This window comes from Gadus chalcogrammus, chromosome 13 (genome assembly GCF_026213295.1).
Source record: "Gadus chalcogrammus isolate NIFS_2021 chromosome 13, NIFS_Gcha_1.0, whole genome shotgun sequence".
NCBI lineage: Eukaryota > Metazoa > Chordata > Actinopteri > Gadiformes > Gadidae > Gadus > Gadus chalcogrammus.
In genome coordinates this window covers 7,526,202-7,550,065 of record NC_079424.1, presented here as the reverse complement: position 1 = coordinate 7,550,065, position 23,864 = coordinate 7,526,202, and the positions used below count along the sequence as shown (strand labels likewise).

The 23,864-nt window shown below is 44.7% G+C and overlaps 1 protein-coding gene across 4 annotated transcripts; it reads left to right on the top strand.

Annotated features, from left to right (window-relative positions):
• Positions 1–6,619: 6,619 nt before the first annotated feature.
• grm2b (glutamate receptor, metabotropic 2b) lies at positions 6,620–23,042 on the top strand. Of its 4 annotated transcripts, none has more exons than XM_056605978.1 (5): positions 6,620–6,889; positions 14,575–15,412; positions 15,730–16,793; positions 21,139–21,316; positions 22,969–23,042. In XM_056605978.1, exons 1-5 carry the CDS (start codon positions 6,635–6,637, stop codon positions 23,040–23,042), a joined length of 2,409 nt encoding a protein of 802 aa, XP_056461953.1. In that variant the 5' UTR covers positions 6,620–6,634. The 4 variants fall into 4 exon arrangements, with proteins under 4 accessions (XP_056461953.1, XP_056461951.1, XP_056461952.1 ...); XM_056605976.1 differs by having other exon boundaries at positions 21,139–21,328; positions 22,975–23,042; XM_056605977.1 differs by having other exon boundaries at positions 21,139–21,328.
• The last annotated feature ends 822 nt before the right edge of the window (positions 23,043–23,864 follow it).

The following is a 23,864-nucleotide window of genomic DNA, read 5'->3' as shown; positions in this document are numbered from 1 at the left end:
GGGGTCTTAACGGAGCCATTATCAGAGTTTTGTTTGGGTCAACAACAGGAGGCAGCAGCTTTAATGTCCTCTTCCCGAGCGGAATCACAGCACTGTGGATCATGAGAAACAATAAAAAGTTTGTATCAGGTCTTTCACTTCAAACCTCAAACACCACAACCGATCAAAAATGATTGATATAATTAAAAATAACTAAAAACCTCTTAATTTAACAAGCGGTTATTAGTTGTGGATTCATCGAAGATGGCATTTCAACTTAATGGTTTGCTGTTGACCCCTGTGCGTGTGTGAGTGTGTGTGTGTGTGTGTGTGTGTGTGTGTGTGTGTGTGTGTGTGTGTGTGTGTGTGTGTGTGTGTGTGTGTGTGTGTGTGTGTGTGTGTGTGTGTGTGTGTGTGTGTGTGTGTGAGTGAGTGCGTGTGTGTGAGTGTGTGCGCACTTGTGTGGGTGTGTGTGTGTCTAATGGAAGACCTTCGTTGCACAATACTCTGCCAGGATAACTATTCTGTTCAGAGAGGAAATTGGTCTCCTTTGTGTAATGCTGAGAGGTTTATACAACAACAGCAATCCTCATTTTAATTGACATTGCGAAAAAAAAAAGTAGGATCCGTTTCTAACGACTGCATAGCAAACTAACTTCAACGATTTCAACGTATGAATTCCGATTCGTTTTCCGACTATCTGTTGCACGATTGTGTGTCTAATGAATTCAGATAGAAGGACTGGTTATCCTCGTCTTCATTTCCCTCATTTTTTGATGTAATTAGTCGTGCTAAGTCTCAGCGTATTGGACTGGAAACAAGGCAACCATAGCCCTACTTCCGGGCAAAGTTCCTAATTGTTGAAGAGGAATGTGTGTTGAGTGAATCCCTGAATGGGAGGACTTCAGCGGGGAAAGCACAATATTGTTTTTTTCATGGGATCATGTGATAGGATGCTGAAAGTATTATAATTGTAGATCTCTATTTTTGTTTTGCATTATGAAACCAAACACCGTTTCGCCATTATAGGATAGGCTGCCAGTGGACCTACCAGGTTATGGAACTCGATTCTAAAAAAATTCCATATCGAATTGCGTCACATCGAATATCAGACTGAGGTGTTATAATTTTTTATTTGAAGCATTTTTCCAGTTGACTATGTCCTTGTCACGCGGGGTTTGGGAAGGCTGCCCAGTAGGCTATTATTACTGGTTTAAAATAAATTCATCATAATTGATCTGTGACATAGTTGAACATTCTTCATGTAACAACACAAGGGCACATGCAACAGTATCTCGGTGCTGTTGTTGTTGTTGTTGTTGTTGAACGAATGTTTTCGTGCACAACCTTGTTATTTGAGAGAAGCGCTTCCATCACTGGGCACGGTGTGAGTTCCGCGCTACATCACATTGTCTCCTCATTGCACAATCATCACCAGTGGTGTAGAGTCGCAGCATCCGACCATGTTTGGACCTCAGGAGAGAATTGCACAAGACCTCTGGTAATTTGATCCAACGCATACCATAATGACTTATGGCTGCGATAGAAGACACACATTTTGAACGATTTTAAACTTAGTTGTGCATTTTCCAAAGATAGGACTTTTTTCAGTTGGTGTGAGGATGTGTAGGCATTTGAAATACTTTTACACCTGATCCTCGGGAACGACAGCCTCACTGTTGCTATAGTCCCATTTAGAGCAATTGGGTGACTGAACGGGCAACTTCAGAACCATGGCCAGATCCAGACATTTCCCAGGCGAACATGCGTAAAGTTAATAGTAGGACTCGTCCTTCTCATTGGAGTTCCCCTTGCTGACAGCCCAGAGGGGTGATCTACACCAGCCACACTACCATTAGTTCAATCCATTTTTTTGTTACTTTCTTCGGAGAGAAATACTTTTAACGCGGGAGCGTGCAGCTCTCGACCGAGGAGGACCTGTAAGCTGTCGAGTGGAAATCAGGTACATTTAAGGTTTTCATTGTTTTTAATAACACTGGCATTCTCGTCGAGTAGGGTGTTTAAACACCAAGCGATGCACGTGGCGATCTGCGTAATCACATTGTATTTAGCCTATGCCATTATTTTACCTGTGCTATTTTTTCTACCTGGCTGCACATTTCTTTTGAGTGATTCCTTTGTTTCAGTTACTACCCCTGATCTTGTCGCGATCTTGTTCATTCATTTTCGGGCTGCTTGTTTTCGGAACGTGATCTATTATGGTCCTGTCGAACCACTCGAGCGGATCCATTCCAGTGCATGTGTGTAACAGAATGTGTGAATTGAGTGAACACTGTCAGATCTCCGTTGTTCGATAAGCAACCTAAGAATAGGCCGACTGAGTTATCATTTTCTGGATATCATTCAGCTGTATTCAATCATGTGCTATCATAGTGTAATTAATAACTATAATTGTGATACACTGTAACAGTAATTGAAATCAAAATCCTCTAAACCTTTACTTTATATCTAAAGGTTAATATATATATATATATATATATATATATATATATATATATATATATATATATATATTAATATACAATATATCAGCTTTGTTTCACTATGCCTTCTGAACCTAATTATCAATTAACAAACATAGGCCTGTTACGATTACGAGAATAGGATGATCATCATTAGAACGAATGCTTCAAAAGACATAAGAGATAGCCTAATTGTCGGCTTGAGTGTAATGCTAGTAGGCCTATGCATTATTCGTAAATCAAACCAAACTACGGAAGAACTGTTGAGTAGGTGTTATTTCCGGCTGGCTATCAAATGCTATAACTTACAATACGGTAACCATGTAATTGTGTAAAGGACAGCTTTTCCCTCTCAAGGGTTCCCGCTGTTTCCCACTGGGAGTTGAGGAGTGTCTCCTCGCCCTACAGGGGGCTTAGTGTTAGGGGGTGAAGTGTTCACCACTGTAGACTAAAATGTGACGTTGACTTGGTAGAGTCAGTGAACCATGATAACAACGTCTCATTAACAAAAATGTGTCTTACTTAGGTCAAACCGCGTTTAATGAGATTGATATTTATTAAGAAACAGCACTCTTGTTATAAACAGCTCCACCTTGGAGTAAACAGGCGGCTATATAGCCCTATATCTCCAATGTGTTTGTTTTCACTATCTTTTGAAAGCCCCTTATGTAGGTCCTATGAATCAAAAGTATGCAGGATGCGAATAAGCCAGCTGTGCTCGGATTTGAACCAAAGACCCCCTTCCTCTCTGTGGAGTGCTGTTCTCTCCGACAGTATCCCTCGCAGGCTCCTGACAGATCCAGACACATCTGTTATTGTTGGTTGTGGTCTCTCCGTATCGTGACGAATACTCGAATTGTCTATTCACCAGGAACAATGACCTCGAAGTGCTACTTTACCTTCTGCTTGTAATGGTGTTAATGACGCTAATTTATCCATTTGTATATCAAACAATTATATGCAGGCATAAGTTCTAGTCAAAGATTTTTTTTTTTTAATTGAATGCGATGCTGTCGATGCGGTGGTATTGATAAACGCAACGCCCCTAATCCAATGACTGAGAGGATCTGATTCCTTCAGATGGAGGGTCCAGGTGGTGGGATAAACTGTGTTCGAGCAGAGATTAAAACAACCGTCAGAAATAATTGGCCCTATTGTACTATTGATGCTTGTTTTTTTTCGCAGTGCATTTCATGCTCATAATTTGCCATGTAAAAAAGGAAAATATTCTGAAATACATTATGAAAGCCGAATATGAATATCCTCCAGCTCCTATCTGCAGAATGCACAGCAGACACATATAATCACATCTCTATTGTTCTTCAACGCCATGGCAGTAGGAGTCCGACGAGGTGCTCATTAGTAGCATTTTGGTGAGATAAGGAGGTGGAACAGCTCTTTATATATCTGCGTCACCACGTGACAGAGCAGGTCCGACCTTGCCAGGTAGCTAATTGCTCCACACTGAACACAGCAGCTTCACCTCGGTGGGTGTTAATGTCCCGCCGACACTGGGTTGAGCACCAATCTGCACCCACCTGGATGGCAGGGCGGGGGTCTGTGTGAAGGACAGGATCAATACAGGACAGACGCCACCACAGGGGGGGGGGGGGGGGGGCGGGGTGCGCAGCAAGTGGTACCCCTCCCCCTCCAACACCTCCTCCTCGCATTCCAGCCTCCAAGATGTTATTAATATCTGGCGGTGAAGGTGTCAAAGGTGGATTTCCATGTGAGTGTGTAAAAACATGGATGTGCTGTTCATAGAGATGGATGAATGGACGAGAGCGAGTAATAGAGAGGTAAAGAGATGGAAGGAGAGAGAGAGAGAGAGAGATACAAGGATCTATGTTTCAGGCAGATGCGGAATGAAGGAGCAGGTTTTTTTATTTCCCAAAAGCACACATTTTTCTTCAGGTCTGTATTCTCTCTGCGAGGAGTGGCTGATTAGCAGCAGTGGATCCAGCGGCCATATGGTGTCCCAGTCGGGCTGGGCTGCGTGCCTGGCTCTGGGACTCAGCCATGATTGCACCTGCAAGTCTTCATTTTCTGTGTTCTCCCGGAATCAACGCATCGAGTGTCACATTCTATTTCTCAATCTTCTCACGAAAAACATATGCTCATGCATGCAAACACATGCACAAATACACACGCACACAGAGAGCCGCACACGAACCCACACACTGGCACACAGGCACACACGCATACACACATACACACACAAGCACCACCACACACACACACACACACACACACACACACACACACACACACACACACACACACACACACACACACACACACACACACACACACACACACACACACACACACACACACACACACACATAAACAAACACACCACACACAACACACACCACACACCACACACACACAAACACACACACACACACACACACACACAAACATACACACACATGCACTGAAGGCCCTCAGGTTAAGAACAAACTCAACTACATTTAATTGCCAAGGGAGGTGTTGTGTTCACCAATTTTCTTCCGATTTGCGGGAATGTAAAATTCTCCAAGATAGACAAAAATCCCCCAAAAGACCAAGAGGATAAAGTGGTATTTGGATGTGAAGACATCACAGCGCTGCTCATATAAAATCATGCCAAACAAAGTGTTAATGATCCAATGCCTGTCAACGTTAGGAATTAGTACGTTCATCAGCAGCTTTTGTGATTAAACAGCAAACAAGCGGAACACAAATAAAGAGAAAATTATCAATTATATGCCAGCCTAAAAATCGACACAGCAATCCAAGTGTCAAAGATGAGTTATTACCGAGGTTTAACACTTAGTTCTATTTTTTGCTCCATGCAATCTCCCCTTTCCATCTAAGCCAAACCATCCTTTATTAAAACAACCGAAGTTTGGCTGTTTTTGACTTATTCCTAGTGCGGCGTCCCTCTTGGAAACAATGGTGCTGGAGTGAAAGCAATGAGGAAGCTTAGCTGTCAGAGCACTCGTTCTCTTTGTCCTTGTGGATTTGTGGTGCACACCTCTGGACTTACCCATAAAGCCCCTGTTGAGCCCCATCGCCTGTGATCTCTACATGATAGTAATATCTATCAGTTTAGCTGCTTTCCTGCCCACTAGCCTGCCGACCAACCTTAGCCCTGTTACCCACCATGTTTCCATGGCAACGGCAGACTTTGTACGCATCGCTTGTATGTAACGCTCATACCTCAAATTAGAGACAATGTGGCACCATCTTGAATTTCAGGGAGTAATTAGATGGATATGGTTAACGCTTTTTACGCAACGCCTGAAAAAAATGATTCCTCTGTCTTTTCTTTCTCTCTTTCTTTCTTTCTTTCTTTCTTTCTTTCTTTCTTTCTTTCTTTCTTTCTTTCTTTCTTTCTTTCTTTCTTTCTTTCTTTCTTTCTTTCTTTCTTTGTTTTTTCATTCTTTGCTTGTTTGTTAGTTTGTTTATTTGATTGTTTCTTTGTTTATTTGATTGTTTCTTTCTTGCTTTCTCTTTCCATTCAGGAAGGTTCAAACAATTCTACACCTGGGAGCAGACACGCAGGGACTTAAAGCTTAGAACCCTAGAGTCCTCCACCCCTTTCTTTTTCTTCCTCCTCTTCTTCTTCTTCTTCTTCTTCTTCTTCTTCTTCTTCTTCTTCCTCTTCTTCTTCTTCTTCTTCTTCTTCTTCTTCTTCTTCTTCTTCTTCTTCTTCTTCTTCTTCTTCTTCTTCTTCTTCTTCTTCTTCTTCTTCTTCTTCTTCTCCTTCTTCTTCTTCTTCTTCTTCTTCTTCTTCTTCTTCTTCTTCTTCTTCTTCTTCTTCTTCTTCTTCTTCTTCTTCTTCTTCTTCTTCTTCTTCTTCTTCTTCTTCTTCTTCTTCTTCCTCCTCTTTCACTTCTTCTTCTCTTTGGGGTCGAGGCCCGTTAGCTGCGGCCGCAATGAGGCCCGCAGGCCCGAGCCCCCGGCCGGCCCACCGCCTGCCCCTCCTCCTGCTGCTCCTGCTGCAGCTCCTGGCCCCAGGGGTCTGGCCTAGCGTCCCCCGCCCGGCCGTGGCCGCCAAGCGGGAGATCATCCTGGATGGGGACCTGGTCATCGGGGGGCTTTTCCCCGTGCACGAGAAGGGGAACCGGACGGAGGACTGCGGCAAGATCAACGAAGAGCGGGGCATCCAGCGGCTGGAGGCCATGCTGCTGGCCCTGGACGAGATCAACTCCAACACCCGCATCCTGCCCGGCCTCAAGCTGGGAGCGCACATCCTGGACACCTGCTCCAAGGACACCTATGCTCTGGAGCAGTCCCTGGAGTTTGTCAGGGCGTCCCTGACCAAGGCCCACGAGCCCGGGTTCATCTGCCCCGACGGCTCCAACCCGATCCAGAATGATGTTCCTCTGGCCATCTCTGGCGTGATCGGAGGATCCTACAGCGATGTTTCCATTCAGGTAACTGTGCAGAATCCTGTCCCACACACTTCCTCACAGCGCCGGCGGCCTGGTTCATGCATAGTACATAGTCTGCAGCAGGATGACGTGACGTGTTTACAAATGCCAACCTCATTACTGTTAGGAAAATAAGTTGTCCGTAGTCTTGGTTTAAATTAGCATTGATTTACAACCATGTGTACTAATAGCGTCTTAACTAAAACAAGTTTATGTTTAATTATCTATTTAGAGAACTGGCTCAAATTTGTATTTGAATATATAAAGTAAAAAGAAAAAAAAACATGCAGATGCGGGGATGCGGGAGAGCTGTGTGTTTTCTCATACCAAGGAGTGTATGAGTGATTGGCAGTGTCTCGCACTTCCATCAACTATGGAACGAAGGCTCTGCCTTGAGCGCTGCAATAAATTGCAGCATTGGTTTGAATAATGATTCATTTGGGAGGGCAGGGGCATCGTCTGCTTAGCCCGTTGCCTTCGTTTGAGCCACCTAAGGACACTGACCTTTCACACACCTGTGTAGAGTCGCCAAAGGCTTTCCATGTGAGCATGCTTGATTAGAGAGCATTTCTCCCCAGTTACATGTAAGAGAAGGATCATTGGGAAGACTAATTAATATCATCTTTGCATCTAATAACCTGACAAGCAACAGAAGTATTCATATATTTCATTCCATATAATATTAATTCCTATTCATCTTTAATTTTAGATATAACGTGATATAACGTGAGAAAGTAAGGCCATATTCATGAGAATGGCCTTAACTTCTTGAATAAAATATCAAACATTCTCAGTGTATAAAGGAAACTGGTGTTTCCCATCATGGTGAGAGAGCGAGAGAGAGAGAGAAAGAGAGAGAGAGAGAGAGAGAGAGAGAGAGAGAGAGAGAGAGAGAGAGAGAGAGAGAGACAGACAGACAGACAGACAGACAGACAGACAGACAGACAGACAGACAGACAGACAGACACAGACAGACAGACAGACAGACAGACAGACAGACAGACAGACAGACAGACAGACAGACAGACAGACAGACAGACAGACAGACAGACAGACAGACAGACAGAGACAGAGAGTGAGTGAGTGAGAGAAAGATAGACAGTGTAAATATTGGTAAATCCAGCATCATATTGATGTGTTATGGGTTTCACTGGTGCTCATAGAGCAAATTCTAAACCTCATGGCAGTTGCAATAGCCTGTATGATAGCAAAAACAGAACAAGCTGGCATGCTGCTTACAGTCTGATGTTTGGTTTGGCTGCAGCAGGTCACAAAACCTGTTTCTCTCTATCATCGGATATTAAAGGGAAAGGTGGATTTATCCCAAGTGTCAGCCATTAACCAGACATCAACGTTGACCTTGCACCACAGCAGAGACCTCGCCTTCAAATTGACTAGAGCCCTCTCTCAAAAAACCGACGTGTCATTTTTAAAAGCCACTTCCATCACTTCACCGTGTCGACGAGTAATAGCGTGTGTACTTGGACTTCATCCTCATGTCTGCGGCGTCGGACCAATCAAGTCACACCGTGTAAACCGGAGCAGTACAATGGTGACCCTGTCCCTCTCCAGCGGCCCGTGATGGCTGTGACAGCAGAGCTCTTTGGCTTTAGGGACGTGTGAGAAGGAGCGCTGCTGGTTCCCTCCAACCCTCCCTGTGAGGCCATCAGCTGCTGCCACGTCTTGAAAGGACTCTCCAGTGTTTCTGTAAAGGAGGCTTCCCCGCTTGAATGCATGCTCCCGTCCCTTGGCCCAGGGTGTCAGTCTGCCGGTGGGCCCCTGCTTCCCTGACTCCGGCTGTGTGAGGGGTGGTGAAAGGCCTGCCGCGGGAACGCTTTTGGGCTGGCTAACGCCGCCTTTGTGCAACGCCCAGAGATCTTGTTTACGCCGGCTGAAGGATGCGCCACCGGTAGCACCGATGGGCCCCCCCGTAGGGTCGGGGGTAGCTCAGGGGATGGGGGGGGCTGTCGTTTCCAAATGGTGGGGCCGCACAACCGCTTGGCAAAGGGGGGTGAGGGAGGGCTTGAGGGTGGGTGGAGGGGTGGAGGGATGGGTCATTGCCACTGGTGTCCCATGCTTTCGTTCCTACGCCCAAGAACAAGCGTTTAATAGGACAGTCAAATATGGCTTTTTAGGTTGTCAGCTTCTGTTGTTTGTTTATGAAAACTATTGTTTAATGACTTAGGAATACCATTATTCATCAAAGTTATGAAGTCATTTGTAAAAATGAGTGGGGGGTCTGAATCCGCTTTGTACCATCCCACGTCTTTATGAAACGCTGTAAAACAAATTAAAAACAAAATGCTAATTAGACATTTTTTATAAATGATCAGACTCCGCGGCGCAGCGTGCGTGGAGACGGGTAGGAGTCCATGGTAACGACGTTGGCTTCTATTTCTTTGGAGACGTCTTCAGTGTAAAGGACTTGTAGCTGGGTGTGTTGGTTCTCTTACTAGGCCACCGTGAGGAACCGGACCAGACTCCATGATGGAGTGTTTGTTTCACCGAGAAAAAGCCCCGCAGCGCACGGGGGAACAGATGACTCGTCCTATCTCAAGATTTGGTGGGGTTTTGTCTCCTTGAAATCGTCTCGCTGCGCCACATGAAGCATTCTTCACGTCGACCCTGTTGTGAATGAGCTGGGTGAAAAAAACAGGAAAAAAGAGCAACACAATAGCACGCCATGCAGACGCCTCTGTTGGCTAATTAGGGCAACTGAATGTCGCTTAAAAGTGGGAGGAGAGTAGTGTGGAGAAAAAGGTCAGGCAGAGAGAGCCTGAATGTTTGGTCATTAATAATGCCGACCAAGTGATTTCCAACCCCCTCCATCATCCCTGGTTGTATTTTTCCTTTCTCTCAGGGTGGCACGGAAGTTATTAGCATATTCCTTTTGTTCAGAAGTAGTGCTTGCTTTACAGCGGCGATGCATATAGGGAGTGTGTGTCAGTAGTGCACTCTTTCTTGTGTATGTGAGAAAGCCTGACTGTAGTGTTATATATATATATGCCTTTTTAATCTAGACTGAAGTGATATTTATATTCAGCTATATACACATATCTATACATATATATTCATATATAAGTATTGTTTTGTCAAATAATTGAAGAGAGAAAGACCTCACCGACACTTTGTTGAAATGCGAATGTGAGATCGTAGTTCAACCCTCACAATACCTGTGTAACTGTATACATCAAACCAATTATATCACAAGTCACATCAGCCAACCGAACGAGGGCAAGCCAGAGAGACAGAATGAAGACATCCGGAACTGTCCCTTCCTACGTGGCATACAGTGGGTAGGCATTACGGCTGGGTTAGACTGGAGAGCCTAATCTGGGACACACACACACACACACGCACGCACGCACGCACGCACGCACGCACGCACGCACGCACGCACGCACGCACGCACGCACGCACGCACGCACGCACGCACGCACGCACGCACGCACGCACGCACACACACACACACACACACACACACACACACACACACACACACACACACACACAGCTCATGACGGAAATGGAAATGTCGGTGGCTGACCATGTTCTCATACGGCCCCTGTTCTTTAGATCCAGCATTGGACTGTCTCCTACAATACTACTCACTAACACAGATTAACACCACATGCACCCCAACGGCACATGACTGAACTGGGAGTGTCCAGATTATGAATTCTATGATAGAAACGTTATGAGGTCTCATCAGCGGTCATGCACTCTAGGGGTTGTAGCTACATTGTTTTTAATATTCTCTTTTGTTTGAAGTTTCATAAGATAGGAGCTGATGAGCTTCTCCTTGGGTCAGTGGATGACCATCTACAGACGTGCAATAGTGTTTGTTCCACATCGGTCGTTTCTCCCTGCTAAGAGTGAACATAAAAATCGGATGATTAAAAATGTCTGGGTTCCGAGATTAGCGACCAGGGTTCTGCAAGTTTTCTTCCTTATATGTATCAACGACCACAGAAAGCAAATGAAAAAAATAATAATAATTGAGAAACAAACACACACTTGCAATAAAAGAGGGTTTAATAAAGCTGAGTCGTCTAAAACGTACAATAATAAAAGCAGAGGCAAAATAACTCTACATTATAATACGTTTTCTGACATTGCAGTGAAAGGAAAACACTAGAAATAATTACAAAGACTGCGGCATGTCGGTAGGGACTTGGATATGTCCCCGAATAAATGGATTGAATGAAATGGGGACGCTCCTAGTATCGTGACTGCACGGCTTGGACAAAAAAGGTATATATTACAGTTAAGATGAAAGAACTCATTTCAAAATAACAGATTTTCTAGTGCTGCTGTTGGCAATATGAGCGTCAAGGTAGACTATTACACCGGTGTTGAACAGATCGGTGGGGAGGAAGCTAGTTCATAATGCTTCTGCGGTTAACAGCAACACCCTCAGGAAGCACACACACATACACAGTCTCGTTAGATTGAATATCATGAGAACGCAACACGCTTGGTGACAACAGAACACAACGATGCACCAAATGGTTGATATTTGAAGGCCAAGATCCTTAGGGGAAAAGACCAGGGGAGGAACTCCTGACCCTTATCTAAAGACAGAGAGAGACAGAGAGAGAGAGAGAGAGAGAGAGAGAGAGAGAGAGAGAGAGAGAGAGAGAGAGAGAGAGAGAGAAAGAGAGAGAGAGAGAGAATTACACGCACACACACACACACACACACACACACACACACACACACACACACACACACACACACACACACACACACACACACACACACACACACACACACACACACACACACACACACACACACACACACACACACACACACACACACACACACACACACACACACAAACAGAAAAAGAGAGGCAGCCAGAGAAAGAGAGAGTGTGTGGCTAACAGAAGACCAGTCTGTCACACACTTGAGTGCCATCCTGAAAGGTAAGCTGTCACGCCTCTCACGCGTCCCGTCGGTGACGGCTGACGGCCTGCTTTCTGAATGGGAGTGGGGAGCTACTACCATGCATGACTTGATGTAGCGGGAGATGATGGAAGCCCAGCCGCATATCAAACACCTCGCAGACAAACAACAAAACGCGTCAGTAGACGCGTGTCAAATTTCAGCTCGACTGTAGGATACGGTCTAGCCAAGACTTTTAAAGGAAAACAATGCATAAAGGCTCATGGTAATACTGTTTGTTTTCTTTACTTCTTTTGGTCTGCAGGTCTGATACCATGTAACATGTTTAAATATACTGATATTGTCGCTGAAAAGTCATGGGCAGCAGGTGTTAAATCACATCTCATCCTGAGCATTCGTGAATAAGCATTCAAGCATTAATTAGTTGTGAATTAACAGTGTCCTCATGGTCTAGTTATAATTGACTAAATGGTGTTCATGTGTGTACTAAAGGTGTTAGTAACTAAGGTAACATTGTTTACGTTCATTCAGGAATGAATTTATACATTATATAATAGAGTTAGGGTTATGGTTAGAGTTAACCCCAACCCACTAACCCCAACCCTAACCCCATATTCTAACCCCTTTGCCAATGCTGTATAATAAGGCTTATTGCTGCATTTACAATTGCTAATTAATGGTTAATTAATGTATCCTCATTATAAAGTGTCAGCCTAAAAATGTAATTAGAAATTTTATAATTGTGATTATTCTCATCAATATTACCATTAGGACCATTAATATTGATTGAGTGTGTGATAACTAGCTGAATACATAAACACATCATACCAACAAGCCTTTCCTCCAACGACTGTATGCTCTTTAGACTGTTGCCCCAGGGTTCTTTTAAACAGAGCTGTCACAGTGGCTTAGGTACAAGGCCGCATTCAAGTTAATGTCACTAATCTCTGAGGCAAGACACAGTCGGTTTGTACTAGATTCTCCATGCTCCTACGACTGTCCCACTTAATGAGCCATGCTGTCTTCCGCACCGTAAACACTTTTTCTTCAGGGGCGGAAGACCCCTGAATACTTCCATAGGTTACACTTCCACCCTCTTCTCTAACACTAAACTTACGCTGTCACTCTACCAATACGAAGCTGGAAATGTCCAAAGTACCATTGCTGCTGTTTCAAGTCATACGTAGTAAGACGCATGATCCTCACTTTCGTTTAGCTCGCACAAATTACTTAAATAATGGTTTAAACCTACCGGACCAAATGCTGAATGCAGCACTATTACGTTTTTATAAAGCATTCATTTCATGTTTTGAATAGTTATTGGTAAATTATCCACCTACACTTTTTTAATTATATAGTAAACAATTTTCTTATCTCTTATTAATCACCACAACTGGTCATGTATTGTTTATTTATTAGTATTAATTTTGGGACAATGTTCATCCATATTGAATTCAGTTAGAAATCACTTGCATACTGAAAAGAGAGATTTCTTTATGGATGCCTTAAAGTTGCAGTTATTTCAAAGTGCTACCGAACAATAAGTATTATTACTGACATAAAGAGAAAGACAATAATGTTAATGAAGTGCTTGTTTTTGGACAACATTTCATAGAAACATTTCCTGTCTCCCGTATTTGTGGATGATCTACAATCATAAAAGTAAAATAAATATGATATTTAGAGTCAGCCCCACCGCTGAGGTTCCAACTATCAACCACAACCCAAATATATATTTGTCTATGAAGGGTTGGGTATTTTTATTTAGGGGGCCAATCTGCCAATTGATGTTATAAGTCTCTGCCTCCAATTCTTCTCAGTGGCCAACCTGACACTTAATGTTGAATGTATGTCTCGTATTTCTCCAGGAGGCCTGGCCACATAATGTTACATGTGTTGGTCTCCTATTTCTCCTGGAGGCGACTTTAAAGCCGTTTTCAGACATGTCCTCCGCATTTCCTCTGCATTTGTATATCAGGAGTTTCAACCCTGAGGGTGATTCACATTTAATGCTTTATTTTGCGGACATCAATGTCGTTCAGGCATCAGTAGAATCAACGGGGGGTTTAGCGGAGTGGGCTTGCGAGGGCAGGGATATGACGTAGGGTCTAAGTTCGCAAGAGGCTGCATAAGTGCGGCCTAATTTGTTTTGATTTACATGTTTAGTTAAATGTGTCTGCCCCATTATTCTCCAGGTGGCCAATAGGCCACTTAAGGTTACATGTGTTTGTCTCATATTTCTCAAGGAGGCCACTTAATGTTACATGTTTGTCTCATATCTCTCCAGGAGGCCACTTAATGTTACATGTTTGCCTCATATCTCTCCAGGAGGCCACTTAATGTAACATGTTTGCCTCATATCTCTCCAGACGGCCACTTAATGTAACATGTTTGCCTCATATCTCTCCAGGAGACCACTTAATAACATGTTTGCCTCATATCTCTCCAGGAGGCCACTTAGTGTTACATGTTTGCCTCATATCTCTCCAGGAGACCACTTAATGTAACATGTTTGCCTCATATCTCTCCAGGAGACCACTTAATGTAACATGTTTGCCTCATATCTCTCCAGGAGACCACTTAATGTAACATGTTTGCCTCATATCTCTGCAGGAGGCCACTTAGTGTTACATGTTTGCCTCATATCTCTCCAGGAGACCACTTAATGTAACATGTTTGCCTCATATCTCTCCAGGAGGCCACTTAGTGTTACATGTTTGCCTCATATCTCGCCAGGCGGCCACTTAATGTAACATGTTTGTCTTCTAAACCCCTAGGTGGCCAACCTCCTGCGGCTCTTCCAGATCCCCCAGATCAGCTACGCCTCCACCAGCGCCAAGCTCAGCGACAAGTCCCGCTACGACTACTTCGCCCGCACCGTGCCCCCCGACTTCTACCAGGCCAAGGCCATCGCCGAGATCCTGCGCTACTTCAACTGGACCTACGTGTCCACCGTGGCGTCGGAAGGCGACTACGGCGAGACGGGCATCGACGCCTTCCAGCAGGAGGCGCGCGCCCGCCACATCTGCATCGCCACCTCGGCCAAGGTCAGCCGCTCCATGAGCCCCGTGGGCTACGAGAACGTGATCCGCTCGCTGCAGCAGAAGTCCAACGCCAAGGTGGTGATCGTGTTCACGCGCAGCGAGGACGCCCGCGAGCTGCTGGCGGCCGCCGCCCGCATGAACGTGTCCTTCAGCTGGGTGGCCAGCGACGGCTGGGGCGCCCAGGAGAGCGTGGTGCGCGGCAGCGAGGCGGCGGCCGACGGCGCCTTCACCATCGAGCTGGCGTCCTACCCCATCCGGGAGTTTGAGGACTACTTCACCAAGCTCAACCCCTACACCAACACCCGCAACCCCTGGTTCAAGGAGTTCTGGGAGCACAAGTTCGGCTGCAGCCTGCAGCAGGCGGGTTGTAGCGAGCGGAGCCTGAGGGACGGCGCCTTCGAGCAGGAGTCCAAGATCATGTTCGTGGTGAACGCCGTGTACGCCATGGCGTACGCGCTGCACAACATGAGGCAGGCCGTCTGCCCCAACGCCAGCAAGGTGTGCCACGCCATGAAGCCCGGCAACGGGAGGAAGTTTTACAAGGAGTTCATCCTGAAGACCAAGTTCGAAGGTGAGCGATGGTTTGGCAGTCGTTCATATTTTTTTGTTGTTGTTTTATTGTTGCAGTGATTAAGTTTGGATTTGGAATCATTCGAGGAAAGTTAGATAAATACAGAGATTTCCGAGAGTTGCCCTGTGGTTTAAAGATAAGAGCGTAAAACCTAAAATACGAATGCAACATCATTGCTTGTTTCGTTGTTTAATTGGGATGTGCCTCAGTGCCTCCTAACCCGTCCATGCAAAGCAATTGGTCTTTGTATATATTTTTATAATTTTTTGCCATTGAAAAAGTTTGGCCTATAAAATCCTATCTCTTTGTGTCGTCAGCCCCTTTCAGACCCGCCGACACGGAGAACATGGTCGGCTTCGACGCCGTCGGCGACAGCATCGGCCGCTACAACATCTTCCACTACCACAAGGAAGACGGCAAGTACATCTACAGGAAGGTGGGTTACTGGGCCCAGGTCCTGACCCTGAACAACAGCCTGGTGTCCTGGCGCGGCCTGGTGCCGCCCACCTCCCAGTGCAGCGACCCCTGCAGGAAGAACGAGGTGAAGAGCATGCAGCCCGGGGAGGTGTGCTGCTGGCTCTGCATCCCCTGCCAGGCCTACCAGTACCTCCGCGACGAGTTCACCTGCGCCGACTGCAGCTTCGGCCAGTGGCCCCTGGACAACCTGAGCGGCTGCTACGACCTGCCCGAGGAGTACATCCGCTGGGAGGACGCCTGGGCCATCGGCCCCGTCTCCATCTCCTGCCTGGGCATCATCTGCACCCTGTGCGTGGTGGGCCTGTTCTTCAAGAACAACGAGACCCCCGTGGTGAAGGCCAGCGGGCGGGAGCTGTCCTACATCCTGCTGCTGGGGGTGCTGATGTGCTACAGCATGACCTTCATCTACATCGGCAAGCCGTCCACCGCCGTGTGCACGCTGCGCCGCCTGGGCCTGGGCACCTCCTTCGCCGTGTGCTACTCGGCGCTGCTCACCAAGACCAACCGCATCGCCCGCATCTTCAGCGGCGTGAAGGACGGCGCGCAGCGGCCGCGGTTCATCAGCCCCGCCTCCCAGGTGGCCATCTGCGGGGGCCTGATCTCCTGCCAGCTGCTGGTGGTGGTGGTGTGGCTGCTGGTGGAGACGCCGGGCGTGAGGAAGGAGGTGAGCCCCGAGAGGAGGAACGTGGTCACCCTCAAGTGCAACAGCAGGGACTCCAGCATGCTGCTGTCGCTCACCTACAACTGCATCCTCATCATCCTGTGCACCGTCTACGCCTTCAAGACCCGCAAGTGTCCGGAGAACTTCAACGAGGCCAAGTTCATCGGCTTCACCATGTACACCACCTGCATCATCTGGCTGGCCTTCCAGCCCATCTTCTACGTCACGGCCAGCGACTACAGGGTGAGTGGGGCAATGCGTCTCGAATATACGCTACAAAGAAAAGCAGAGGACTGATTTATGTTGTTTGCTTCACTGATTACTTCATTATCAGCGCAAATAATGTGATGCAACCATTACATTCGCTTAAGCATGAGCTAAAGTTGTATCTGGTTGAACCCCTATCATTTGTGAACCCCTAGCAAGAAATAAGTCCAAACATGTGAATGTGCGAGTAAGTGTAAAATGGAAAGAATAAGAGAGGCCTACGAAATACAGCTGGTAATATAAGATTGAGTTGACAATAGTTTGTTTACGTCCGCTACTGCCTCGCTGCTGGGCTTGCATAGGCAGTGGTTTTCCGATTTTTTAATTGGACTGGTCAAGTCTCCAGCGTTCGACAGCTTCTTCCTGAAGGATGTCGAAGGCGTAAATAATTAACACAGAACGACAATGAACAATGAGGATCTACAGCAAGTAAACATGGTCCTACACAACATCGCCTTTCCAGTAACCAAAAAGGGCGTACGACTTTTTCACCTTGGCTTGATGTATAGTAACCATTAACCTTTTGCTTCCAGACCTTTCTGCAAAAAAAAAACAGTAAATGGCTGCTCCAGCGTGTTAACATGGCAAACGGTGTGAACTTTTTATGGGAAGAAAGGTGGCAGAAAAATGGAAAAGGAAAGGTTGGGTCTTCAATCTTTAATTCGGTCATTTTATTGAGGAATGCATTTCAGGAAATGGACATGGAAGACAATGGTGTGTCAGATGATGGTGATGCTAACCATGTACACGTCAACCTTTCTAGTATTGCCTCTCGGAAAACAAACAACTAAGTCTGTATGCCCACTGCTCAGAATCCAATAGATGTTATATGAATATGAATTCAAGGCAATCCTTTTGGAACAAGACTGTCAAACAATACTACAGTGCCTCAGTACAGCTGGGGAAACCAACCTATGGACTATCTAAGTCATTCGAATTCACTTTGATAAATCATTTTCTACGTTCAGCGTTATATGTGATCAAAACACATGTAACACGTTTAGAAAGCTAAAAATAGAAACACGCATGTACAAACATTCGTTTGATATGTGCGTGCATGTGTAGTGCGTGTAGCTGCTGCTGAACAGAGAGCATGTGTACTCAGGCAGCTTGGCAATGGATGGTGTGTTCCATACGCCTGCTTAACATACTGTGAATTCTGTCAGAAATCACTGGTCACCTATCAGATATTTAACCATTTACTGCAAGAAATGATAACACACAGATCGGTGGTATGGCTCCACTCTTTTAATTGGATCCCTGCTGTAGGATTTAAAGCATGACATACAGATGTCAGATACAGCATCAAACATCTCCACCCATGGTGTAGGTTACACACAATGCAGAGCAGAACCAAAGGAGGTAGGGGCTTGGGTGGAGGCTGGTGTGGCGGCATGGTTCACGTGCCGCACGACGCGAGTGTCCCGCCAGAGGTAGCTCCGCCCATACGTAGATGTCACTAGTACATTCCATTTCATCACCTCCAACCTGTCTCATGAAAGAACGGGGACTCTTTCATGTGACTGGAAGAAAGAACAAAGCCTCGGTAGAGAAACAGCACGCCAGCGATGTGCACAAGGAATAATCTGTTTCAGCCGCATACATTCCTGCACGCCTACTATTCCATGTTGACGCTCCAATGTAACAAAACACATACAACTTGTTCTCCGGCAAGTGGAACTAATTGTGTTTAGGTAATCCCAGGCCAGGGCATCACTTTTATCCTAGTCAACTGTGGACTGTTTGAATGAAAATGCGTCTCTTGCATAACATAAGCGAATAATTGACGGAGAATGCTTGGGGGAGCCATAGTGTGTAATTGCTTCAAGTTAAAAGAAACAAAATATGCAGGTTATTTTACTGCTGATTTGTCGTACATATATTTCCCGCCCTTTGGCCATGGCACTACAAATGACCAGAACTAAATGAGGAGAGTATATGCAGAACGGGAACATACGTGTTAGTTGTGCCACGCTGGCTCACTGGAATAAGAAGAAGCACTTTGTTATGCTCCACAAGAAAATACAGGGCTTAGGGGCAGGACTTGTATTTTTTTGTTTCGCACAGTAGACAACAACAAACAGGGCATGGCAATAGGCATGGAGACGATGCACGCTGGAAGTTTCAGACAGCACGTGCCAAAGGCGGATTTGGACGTAGCAGCATACCATTTGTTCTGGATGCACAATAAGATAAATATTCTTTGGCCAGAAGGGGATTTTCGTTTTTTTTCTCTGTTATGATTTTAATGTTGGAAGTCTTGCATGGCATTAATAAGCCAAAAAACTAATCTTTTACTTTCTCTTATTTCCATACTCACGGATTCGATTTAATGTGTACCCGAGACAAATCCTTAAGAGATTACATCTCAGGGTTGTTCAAATTATTGGATTTATTCATAATGCGTGTGCATCTGCTTTGATTAAACTAGAAAGTACTCAATAAAGCACTGAACTATTTAAAGAAGGCATTAACAATTAATAATGGAGAAGAGAAACATGGAAATAAGTGAATCCCTCATACACTCAAAACAAGTAATAAAGGAATAGGCCTACACGGTTCATAGAAATTCATAATTGAACCACGGGTCTGGTGTTCAAACAGAGAATGCAATATCTTCAAAGGATCGGGCTTTGTTTGCGCAGGCTCCGCCTGCGTTGTTGTGGTGCAGTATATTAAAGTGTGGTTTCATAGCGCTCGCACAGTTCTGCAAATAGAAACTCACGGACTGCAGGGGTAACCAGCGGGCTGCGGGGGAAACTCTGCTCAGAAAGACGACCCCAGCAGTCTGTTCACATTAACACTGGCATTCTGACTAATAAGGGGCTGCCGTGCTTAGACAGCCGCCAGGGCTCATAGCCTGAGTACTGACGTTATTTTGCCCTCTTATTCATGCGTATAGCGCAAATAAGTGTAAGCTAAACTGAACGAACATGTCACCACTAATGAAAGTGCTGAATGGGGAATTATCTCCATGGGTCAGAAGGGCTGGTAGAGTTGTTTTTTTAGTTTGACATTTTAATGCGATGATATTCATATTTCTGGTTTATATTTTAGGGGCAGAAGACGTTGTAGTAAATCTTTTTATAATAAAAAAAGGTTTAGCACTTAATAAGAAAATCTCAAATAAGACACTTGACAGACATCTTAAAAACAAATTAATAAGTAAATAACTAAATATATATGTAACATCACATTACATTTATTCTGTGGATGCGTTGCGTTTATCCAAAGCGACTAACAATAAGTGAATTCAACCATGAAGATACAGCTCTGCCAATTACAAGGTTCATGTACAAATCTTTGCTTCAAGTGCTACATTTTAGAAACAAGGCAAACATGTTTTACCTAGTGAAGCAGACAGCACAGTCAAGCATAGTCTATTTAAGAAAGTAACTGTAGGCTGCCCTGCCCAGCCTTACACTATAGTGCTTGATGAAGGAATCTCCTGAAGTCTAAATGCACACTGACTCATCAGCTGTCTGCATACATATATATCGAAATTGTATTTCAAATGTATTTATTTATGGTTAACATCTGTACAATAACATTACAATAATAAACCAATTAATAATAATAATTGAATAATAATTTACATTATTTAATGCAGTAAGAGGTATTAACTAACAGTTAACTTATGATCTAGTAATAATTTACTAATGATGTTTACTAATCATGTTAACTAAGATTAATTGTGTTCATGTTAACTAAGGTCTTAATTGATACATAGTTTAATAGAGTTAGGGTTAGGGTTAACCCTAAACTAAATAATCTATAAATAAATGCCTTAGTTATCATTAACACAATTAGTAAATGATTGATACACCATCAATTAACTGCTCATCAACATAGTCCATAGTTTGTAGATGCGTATTACTGCATTAACTAATGTTAGATCATGGTTCCTTATACCCTTAAAGTATTACTTATACACGCATCACACATTATGAATGTATTGAGCACCTGATGGTTGATACTTGGACACAAGCCGTTATCATATTGCCATCATGTTTGTTTCAGTCTCTTTGAAATGAGTTTAATCTTTGCTATATAACCATTGTCTTTACTTATATCAATCATTTTTTTCATGTTTATCTTATTGCCATCATGTTTCAGTCTCCTCAACTGTGTTTCCCTTGAGGTTTTCCTTAGTTAACCGTAACCAGGGGGGAGTGATGAGACCTCATGAGCCTGCCCCCGGTGGGAATGAATGGATGTTGTTTGGGAATGTTTGTCTTTTACATGATTGGATATAAACGTATAATTAAGTCTGTACAAGCCGTTAGCTCGTAGCGCTAACGCCAGTGTGACCGGCCCACAGGTGCAGACCACCACCATGTGCATCTCGGTCAGCCTGAGCGGCTCGGTGGTGCTGGGCTGCCTCTTCGCCCCCAAGGTGCACATCATCCTCTTCCAGCCCCAGAAGAACGTCACCTCGCTCCGAGTCGCCGCCAACCGCTTCAGCGCCACCGTGTCCGCGTCCGCCACCGCCTCCGCCAGCGCCTCCGCCAGCGCCTCCGCCCCGGGCTCCAGCTACTCCAAAGGTACACACGCACACACGCACACACACACACACACACACACAAACGCTTGCAGCCAGGTGCACACACACTATGGCGTGCACAAGCACGCACAAACGCACACACTCCGTACGCAGCTACTTGCACACATACACAAACACACACACACACACAGACACACACACTAACATGCTTGCAGCCACGTACACAAAAACACAAACACACACACTATGGCGCATGCACGCACGCACACACACAAACACACTTATACACAGTGACTCCCATTCACACATACTCGCTTGCACGCAGACACACACGCACACACACAAACACAGAAACACACACACACACTCACAGACACACACACACACACACACACACACACACACACACACACACACACACACACACACACACACACACACACACACACACACACACACACACACACACGCTCGCAGCCACAGGCACGCAAACAAAAAATGCACGCACACTTTGTCACATGCTCACACTCACACACGCTTACACACGGGGACTCCCGTTCACACACACTTGCACCCATACACACAGACGCGCTCACAGACACAAACACACACACACATACACCATTTCCCAGTCTTCCATTTAGCAAGATCAGATGTGTAAGCCTTCTCCCGCCACACCTCATCAGCTCTGGGATCCTAGTCGTCGTTGAAACAGGCACACTTTGCCTTCATCCAGAGGGATCTGGGGTACGACGGTAGGCCCTGACGTTGGGATGGCAGCCAGCAGCTGTTAGTGCCGGGGACAAATGTGGAACAATGTTCAATGATTCAGACCACAGAGGCCAGATTGAATGGGAATAAAACTACTATTTACTGAGCAAAGTATACACTGGGCCCACCAAACTGACATTTCCCCCTGTCAACAAGCCCCCCCTCCCCTTCCCCCGCATCTAAGTACAAGTCGGCCTGCTCCATATATAATCAATAAGGGGTGCCTTAATGCAGTGTTATTCTACTCCTCCTAACCCCAACGTTGATCATATAATTGGTCCATTAGTGCATTCAGACTTAATTATACATTTATATTCAATCATGTACAAAACAAACATTCCAAAGCAACATCCATTCATTCCCACTGGGGGCAGGCTCATGAGGTCTAATCACTCCCACCTGGTTACGGATAACCAAGGAAAAACGAGATTGATATAGGCAAAGACATGGTTTTATAATAAAGGTAAACAAGCGTTATATTAGAAATAAAGAAAAGCTGTTTAACTAAATAAATAGAAATATACGATTTTTATCAGATTCTCACTCAATTCTCTTATTTTAAATGAATATGAAATATATAATTATATAGGCTATATATATGTAATACATAATGTGACGAATAAAAACATAACAAGAATACGTGTATAGGAATAAAAGACAATTTATTGGCCTACAGTACAAAAAGAATGATGTCATAGGGCAGCTTACAACCATGCAAACCCATTATCCAAACAAACTTATACTGCTTGATAGCAGACCCGCCTAGGCCAGACAACATCCTCGTTGGTTCAGCACATTTCACACGTGTGTCTATGTGTGAAGGTAGAGTGCACACACTATATTTCTGTGTGTCTAACCCAAATCATCCTTCTGCAGGTTCAGCCTCCAACTATGTACCAGCGGTCTGCAACGGTCGAGAAGTAGTGGACTCTACCACGTCCTCTTTGTGAGAGATCCATTCCCGTCCCCGTCCTCAACCCCAAGCACAAGATTTCCTGTTACATTTTAATAATGTCTCTCTATAAGCCAGGCGACCTATGAGAGATAACCCGCAGTCAACGAGGTACATTCAACCCTTAAGCTTGTCGTGTAGGCCCACGATGGCGCCAATGCATTTTTTAACTGTGAAAGCTTCCTAAAAGAATGTACAGCAGTGGAAACCGCCCTGTATAGATTTAACATGCCGTGAACTCCTTGGTTTGAAAATATAGTTATAACGGTTGAATGCATTGCAACTTGTCGTGAGAAGTTTTGTCTGCCGGCTGGCTGGGAAGCCATCCTTATTTAATACAGAAACAAAATGGCATTGTTGTGAATAGGATCCAAACGCTATTAGACGGATATGACTAAAAGACTGCTATTGAACTAAGCTGAGCCATTCCTTTGGAACAAAAAAATGTGAGTAACATTTGTGAAAGTGATCAACCTAGACAACTAAATATTATAATGGACATTGTTTTAATGTAGCCTGTGTAGAGATGTCTGTGAATTTTTGTAATTTATGTAAATAAAAATGTTTTTCTTTTTAATATTAAACCATAAATTATGTTTGTGTGCGCCTGAGTGGACTCATTTAAACATTCAAGACATTCCATGTTTCCCACTTAGATGAGAACACATCGGTGGTGCATCGTCAGTTTCTCACTAATCTTACCCGGGAGAAAGTAAGACCATAGCTGACGGGTCGTAACAATTCACCTTAAAACACTCAAGTAACAGTACTCCTAAATTTAGTGAAGGCATCACCAGGTTTGGCATTTTATGGGTTTTTC

What these genes read in the sequence shown, in the direction of transcription:
- grm2b (XM_056605975.1), top strand. Translation starts at nt 6,635, where the DNA reads ATGCTGCTGGCCCTGGACGAGATCAACTCCAACACCCGCATCCTGCCC. An exon ending in CCTGAAGACCAAGTTCGAAG is followed by an intron (nt 15,413 to 15,729) that starts GTGAGCGATGGT and finishes TTGTGTCGTCAG; the next exon opens with CCCCTTTCAGACCCGCCGAC. An exon ending in GGGCTCCAGCTACTCCAAAG is followed by an intron (nt 21,362 to 22,968) that starts GTACACACGCAC and finishes ATCCTTCTGCAG; the next exon opens with GTTCAGCCTCCAACTATGTA.